Source organism: Elephantulus edwardii, unplaced genomic scaffold (genome assembly GCF_000299155.1).
Source record: "Elephantulus edwardii isolate Elephantulus edwardi_28Jun2011 unplaced genomic scaffold, EleEdw1.0 scaffold00290, whole genome shotgun sequence".
NCBI lineage: Eukaryota > Metazoa > Chordata > Mammalia > Macroscelidea > Macroscelididae > Elephantulus > Elephantulus edwardii.
The window spans coordinates 555,768-563,426 of NW_006400040.1; the positions used below are offsets into that span (position 1 = coordinate 555,768).

Here is a 7,659-nt window from a genome sequence, read left to right on the forward strand (position 1 = left end):
TTAGGGACCTCTCAAGAGTACTGAAGAACAATGATGTCAGGCTGGAGACTAAGTTGTGCCTGATCCGAGCTATAGTCTTACATGCTATGCTTTTGGAGAGTTTGACAGTGAATAGGGATGATAGCAAGAGAATTTATGCCTTTGAGCTGTGGTGCTGGAAAACAGGTTTGTCCAGGAGTGAGTGAAGCCAGAATGCTCCTTCAAGTCAAGGATCGGAAGCTTTGTCTGACATACTTTGGGCATGTTGCAAGAACTGGTCCCTGGAGAGGAACATCATGTTTGAGAGAGTGGAGGGATGGCTCAGGAGAGGAATACCCTTGATGAGAAGGATCGATTCTGTGATTAGGATGGTGGGAGTGAGTGTGTCAGAGATGGTGAGGTTGGCACAGGATAAAGCAGGGTTTAGAGCTCTTGTACATAGGGTCACAAGCGACTGGATGGCACATAACACTTATATGTATTTATTTTTAAAAGATATATGATAGATGACAGATAGATGATAGGTAGATAGAAGTGAATCGTTTTGTTGTTGTGTGGAGTCAGAATAAATCCATAGCTGATCATATTGTGGGTTTTCAGACAATCTCACAGAGGAGATTTTTCATCTTTCTCACAGCTGGTGAATTTGAACCATGTGCCTTTGGGATTGCAGTTTCTATTAAATATATATCAGATACTTATAACCTATTATATTTGTTCACAATAAAGAAAATCTTCGAGGACAATAGATAAAATTTTTATTTATATTTTCCATATGTAAATCAATTGCAAAACAACCTCTTTAAATATATATCATTTTTGCTCATATGTGTATATTATATACTATATATATACACACACACACAATTTCATTCAAGTAAAGAAACCACTTGTTAAATTTTTGCATACATCCAATTATGTACCAAAAAAATCACAGTATGTCAACTCAAATTCACTTACATAATAAATATCCATATGTTTCCAATATAAATTATGAAAACTTGTGCCTCTAAAAGTACCATATCAAAAAATTACAGTAGTGTCTACATTGTCTTATTATGAGGTATTCTTTGTAAATAAACATATCCTAATTCCCTTTGAAGTGTCAGAATTATTTGCATATTAAACATTGACATTAAGCTTAATAAAAATCTGTCGAATGTAAAACTAGAAAAATGCAATTCTAAATTCCGTTTCCAAGCCTAAACTTTCGCTTTGCTGCACCAAGCATGTAAGATGTGTCTGGGTGATTAAGGAGGAGATAACACCTGGACTGAGGTAGCATTTGTTCCCCAACCTATCTTGTGCTTTCTCTTTGGTATGAATTTTCTGCTTCCCAAGCACTTGCACTTTTGCTTATCCACTCTTTTGGGTTTCTCTTTCTTTTCAGTTCATATAACAGACATCTCTCACTTAGGTCAAAATACATAAGGTAGGGTAGAACTGTCCCACAGAGTTTCCATCTTTATGGAAACAGACTAGTAGATCTTTCTCCCATGGAGCAAGCAAATCCCATGGTGGATCTGAGCCAAGGCTTCCTATTCCTGACCTGCTTATCTAATATTTATGTGTGCATGCTTTTCTAATTCATTTTTTCTTGAATCTCGATTTCAAAGCACTTCTAAATTCTTTAATATTGTCCACATATTACTATCATTACTTATGATCCTGACACTTTCTCATGGAAGACATAGGTCATGGGTTAAATAGTGCCACCTATGCTAGGCTATAATTCAAGTGATTTGGCAGTTATGAAAGGATATAATTTGGCAGTTGTGCAGTGATAAATGTTATCATCCTTCATGATGTGATAGCCCAATCAATTCTTAAGAGGTTTAGGATGTGATGCAGTGTCCTTAATAAGGCCACAGCTCTGAGCTGTAAGAGGAATTAACCTAGGTGTAGCCTGCATTACCTTTTATCTTATAAGGTATAAAAGTATGCAGAGTGAGAGGAGACCCAGGACTACCAACAAAAAGTAGGAATGTGGTATACCTTTTGACTCAGAGACCCTGTACTGAGGACTTCATAGACCCAAAGAAAGACTGATGCCAAAACACATACCTGTCTCTAAGGGAAGCCAGATATTGAAAGGAGGCAAGGTCAACAGAACCAACAAAGTCTTCCCCTAGAGGCGGTAGTGCCTAATATTTAGAATTTTAGCTTCCTAAATTTGACATAGTTAAGTTTCTGTTTGTTTTGAAACTTCTGTTTGAAAGTCATTCATTTGCAATGGTTCTATTCTAGAAACACCTGGTAACTGTTGTTATGGATCCTCAAGGCAGAACCAACCCATAGCGGACTCTCCAGTCATGTTTTCAGAGGTAATTAATGACACGGGAGGAGACTGTCAGTCTTTCTCCTGCAGAGCAGCCAGTGGATTTAAACCAATTACCTTCAGAATTGCAGTGCAGCTTGTTACCACTAGGCCATCACAGCTCCCACTAGGTTAAGTAGAATAGCATTATTGATAAAAATAAGTGTACACAATATCCATACATTCTTTCATACATCCATATATATATTGAGCCACAAAGAATATCAATAAACTGCATTCTAGTAGCTCATTATCTTGTGATGGATAAAAGTCTTTACTGGCATATAAAATTCTTTTGTTAAAAAAAATAATGTTTTTAATTCATAGAATTCAGTATTAGTCCCTAAACACAATCATATATTTTCAGCTAGTTTAACTATTACTTATAATCTCCTCCAGTATAATTAACTATCTCTGAAAATCTGCATGAGGGTCAGCTAGAGTTGGTTACAACTCAATCGTACACAACAATTAGAAAAATTCACTGTTCTTTTAAATCATAAATTTTTAGTTAATCTATGGTTTATTTCCTAGTTTCATATCTTGGTAGTTTAGGCTCTCAGAGCTAGGCAATGTGTGTTTCAAGGCATTTAGTGAGTTTTGAAGGCACATATTGGTGTCTCATACTAGAAAAAAGAACTATATATGCATTGTTCTTATGGCCCTGTGGTCACATCACATCCAAAGCCATGTGGTCTGAATTTACCAGCTGCCCTGCAGGGGAAAGATGACCTCTTGTGTGATTTAAAGGCTCTGAAAACCCACTGGAGGGTCAACTATGAGTCAGTTCTGACTTGAGCACATAAAGACAACATACAAGCAATACAATTATAATAAAAAGATAATGGTCCATGGGAAGTAGATAATGCTACAATGGCATTGTCATAGCAGCAATTTTCCAACTGTAAAACTCTCTCCACTCTTTCAGTCTTCATTTTCTGCTCTTTTCTGGTGACTTTCTACTGAGACTGTAGTCACAACCACATTGTCCTTTTGAAATGCCACTTCTGTGCCAGATGGAGGTGGTTTATAGAAAAAGATTGCAAGTCCGTTGAAAAAAACGGTGATAAATTTACAAATAACACCTAAATAAAAAGAAACATCTGTTTAGTCATTTGATCATAAAAACATATTTTCATTGAACAATTCTTAATAAAAAGAAACTATAAAAGAAAGGAATAATGTGTATTCAAATTTTATAGCATTATGCAGAAAGGCAATAGCTTTCAATAAAAAGTGCTTTTTAAACATTAAAAAGACATTGGAAAGTTAATTTTGTCTAGTGTAGTCTCTCATTCTTCTCATTCTTTCTTTGGATTTTTATATTTCATTTTCAGTGGACATTTTATTACCCTGTCGTTACAAATTCAGACAGCACACTGGGTTTAAACAGAAGAGTAAGAAGCCCATGTTTTTACACCTTTGCCAAAATAATCACAATGAAAATTACTTATTCTTTTCATGTATATTGTTGTTAGGTGCCTGTTTAATCCATTCTAATTCATAGCAACCCTATGTGTAATAAAACTGTGTTGTTGTTGTTAAGTGCTGTCGAGTCACAGGTGACTCATAGCAACCCTATGAAGGAGAGTCCTCAATACTTGGGTGCCTTTCATCCTCTCTCCAGGTTTATAGGGTTTCGGAGGCAGGCTATTATGGAAGTGGATGCCACTCCTTCCGTAATAAAACTAGGTACTGCCTAATCTTGTGCCACCCTCACAATCTTTGAAATCTTTGTTGCAGCCCTGTCTTTTACTTCTCTACTTGATTCACAGATGTAGTCGATCTGACTCCAATGCAGTCCACTGAAGTCCATGAAGTTGCTGTTTGTGTTTGACTACATCTGTGGAATGAATTGAGAAGCTCAATATCAGCAGTCAAAACTAGGCTAGGGCAGACTGTAGGTCAGACCATCAATTACTCATGTGAAAGTTCAATTTTGAGGCCAACGAAAATTAAAACAATCCAGGAGAACCAAAATATGATCTTGAATCTATTCCAAAATTTCAAGATCATAGTAAGGAGAAAGTATTGAAAACCCATGATCAAAGACCAGATGAATTGTGCAATGACATCAAGGATATCATCTAAAAAACTAGAAAGTCAATAAAGAGACAAAGGAGAAAGAAATAACTGAAATGGATGTGAGAAGTGATTCTGAAAATAGCACTAGAACTTCAAGACAAACAAGCTGGAGTAAAAGAGCTGAAGGGAAGATTTCAGCTCAAAAAGACAAAGTACTATAATGGAATGTGCAGAGAGCTGGATTTGGGGAATAAAAAGGGAAGAACTTGGTCCACCTTTTTCAAGCTGAAACAGAAAACAAATTTAAGCCCCTAGGCATAATAAAAGATGCTATGGGCAATGTATTGAAGGACCCAAGAAGCACCAAAAGATGAAGGGAATACACACAGTGACACTGAAAAATTTCAAGAAGTACCATGAGTAGGAGCCAAAGGTAATGAAGGAAGAAGTTGAAGCTACATTTAAAGCATTGGCAAAAAACAAGGCCCAGGAATCAGTAGGTACATTGACTTGTTTCAACTAATAGAAGCAGGCCTGGATGTACTAGTCTAGGCCAGGAAATTTGGACAGCTGTCTGGCCAGTGGGTTGGAAAAAGTCCATATCTCTTCCCAATGTGGAAACTATTGAACATTAATATCCCATGCAAGCAAAATACTGCTGAAGATCATTCAAAAAGCTTGTGAGAAAAATAATGTATACAGGCTTTTTAAATTCAAAAAAGGAGAGAGCTAGAAGAGTACAGAGATGGAGAACTGCCAGAAGTTCAAGCAGGATTTAGAAGAAACTGTGGCACCAAGGATATAAATGCTGATGTCAGATGGGTCCTGGCTGAATATAAAGAATACCAGAAGAACTCATCTGGTTATGCTTTTATAGACTATGCAAAGACATTTGACCATGTGGATCATAACAAGTTATGGATGACATTAAGAATAGGAATCTCAAAGCACTTGTGCTCATGTGAAATCTATGACAAGTCCAAAAGGCACAGGACAGTACGGCATTAGGGAACTTGTACCTAGGGTCGTTATGAGTCACAAGCAACTCGATGGCACATAACAAGTATGTTTTGTCAGATATGGTTCCTCGATGATAACATTCTAAAGTAAAAAAGACTAAGTCTCATATTCTTTCTAAGGAACATTCTGACATTCCTCCAAGGCGGATTTATTCGTTCTTTTGGCAGTACATTGTACTTTCAATATTCTTGACCAAAACCCATAATTAAAAGGCATTGGTTTTTCATGTATCTTTTTGATTGTCCAGCATGTACGATTCAAAATACTAGAAATAGTCTATAACCCTGTAGCAGGTCTCAGGTGTCTCAGCATGTCTCAGGTGAGAACCTTTGAGTGGTATTTGAAAAACTGTTTTAAATAAAGACAATGAAACTGTACTTCCCTTGGATTTAAGTTATAAAAAAACAAAATAATAAATCTCTAGAATGTTTGTCATCTAGGTGACTAGACTTTGGGAAGCACATGGAGTGGATATAAAGATTTTTCATTTGGCTGTAAGGCTATTTGGTTGTTTTTGGAAAACATTTTTGTAGTTTCAAAGTTAGCCATAATATTTGTTTGACTTAAGTAACTAATAATTGCTATTTTCCTGACATCATCAACAGTCAAGACATTTCACTTACTTATCAAAACGAGCATACGGGCCATGTTGACATTGTTATAAACTAAACAAGCTCCTTTATCTCCACATTCATTGATCTCCCAAAGATCACATGTGCTATCAATTGTCATTCCAAATATAATTGGTCCAGGTATTGTGCCTAGAAAAATTACATGAAATACACAAGAGAAAAGATTATAATTTTTAGACATTTTATACACATGATTACACATTTGATATGCATATAATATAGCTATAGATATTTCTATGATCAATTCATGAACAAATCAAAGCAGTAAACAGCTCAGGACTCTTTGATAAGTTTTAGTAGTTAATCAATTAGGTAAGTAGAAAGTAGACATTTAATAAACAATACTACATCTTAAATATTAGAAAAATATTTCCTTCAAAATGACTACACAGCTTTGCTTACATTTATGTTAAATATTTTTCTTGCCATATTAGAAATTAATCAAGATTAATTCACTGTAAACCATTACAAGTGAACTACAAGGATAACTTACCCAGTAATCGAAGAAACAAAAACTTTATTCCCAAAGCTAGAGACCGCCAATTGTCATCAACACACCTGAAAATATAAATGTTAGATAAAAATATTTTAATTTTTAGTTAAGTTCATATTTTTTTATTAGCTTGGCAATTCTTCATTTAAGAAATGTAAAAAAGTCACTAAATGCTTATATACAGCCTAGTGTTTGTAGAATTAAAAAAAGTATGCTATCTGAACTAAAATAAGATGAAAATGTCATTTAACTCTATGAATTTGAAAAAATAAAAAAACATATGCATCAACAAAATTTTTATTAAGGAGTTGCACTGCCAAACCAAAGGTACAAGGTTCAAATCCACTAGCTGCTCTGAGGGGGGGGGGGTTTCCTGAGTTATTTACTGCCTTTGAAAACCCCCTGGGTCAGCTGAGTCTGTTACAACTCAACAGTACAAAACAATAATTAACTTAGTAAAGTGGAGCTGGTTGCATAGTACTAAGGGAGTTTTGCTTCTAGCTCAAAGATTGCAGTTTGAATTTACCACGGGTTCCATGGTAGAAGGATGGGCAGTCTCCACCATGTGATTTGTAGCCTCAGACACCCACTGGATTATCAGCTTTGGGTTGATCATTCCATAACAATGATGTCTTTGAAATCATTAAAGATACTGAATTAGATATAGCCCTTTTTCTACATATCTACATATCTAGACAAAGATAGTAAGTTATGGACTTGTCTTCACTGTATTAGTTCATAGGATTTCGGGTAGTTAGCAGATCCAAATCCTTGGGTTAGGTAATTTACTTATATGTTAATGTCTTTAGGCCAGGTGACAGAGAATGCAGTGAATAAATATTATGTTATGTGCCGTCGAGTCGTTTTTGACTCATACCGACCCTATGCACAACAGCCCTAAAACCTGCTCTATCCTGCTCCAAACTGTCTCTGACACACCCCGTCACCTAATCAATCCATCTCATAGAGGGTCTTCCCATCCTGCACTGTCGCTCCACTCTCCCAAGCATGATGTCCCTCTCCAAGGACCCATCCCTCCTGGCCATGTATGTCCAAAGTATGTCAGACGAAGCCCCAGAATCCTTGCCTCCAAGGAGCTTGGTTTAATCCTCTCCAAGATGAATCTGTTTGTTTTCCTGGCAGTCCATGGTACATTCAGTACTCTTCTCCAGCACCACAGCTCAAAAGCATCA

At 36.2% G+C, this 7,659-nt stretch overlaps 1 protein-coding gene across 1 annotated transcript in view; it reads right to left on the reverse strand.

Moving 5' to 3' along the window:
- Positions 1 to 3,220: 3,220 nt before the first annotated feature.
- SLCO4C1 (solute carrier organic anion transporter family, member 4C1) overlaps positions 3,221 to 7,659 on the reverse strand; it is a 34,606-nt gene continuing 30,167 nt past the window's right edge. Inside the window, exons 11-13 of the mRNA XM_006900687.1 lie at positions 6,467 to 6,531; positions 5,965 to 6,102; positions 3,221 to 3,381 (exon numbers count right to left, since the gene is read on the reverse strand). Of these exons, the coding sequence (XP_006900749.1) occupies positions 3,221 to 3,381; positions 5,965 to 6,102; positions 6,467 to 6,531 (364 nt within the window). The remainder of the gene's footprint in view (positions 3,382 to 5,964; positions 6,103 to 6,466; positions 6,532 to 7,659) is intronic.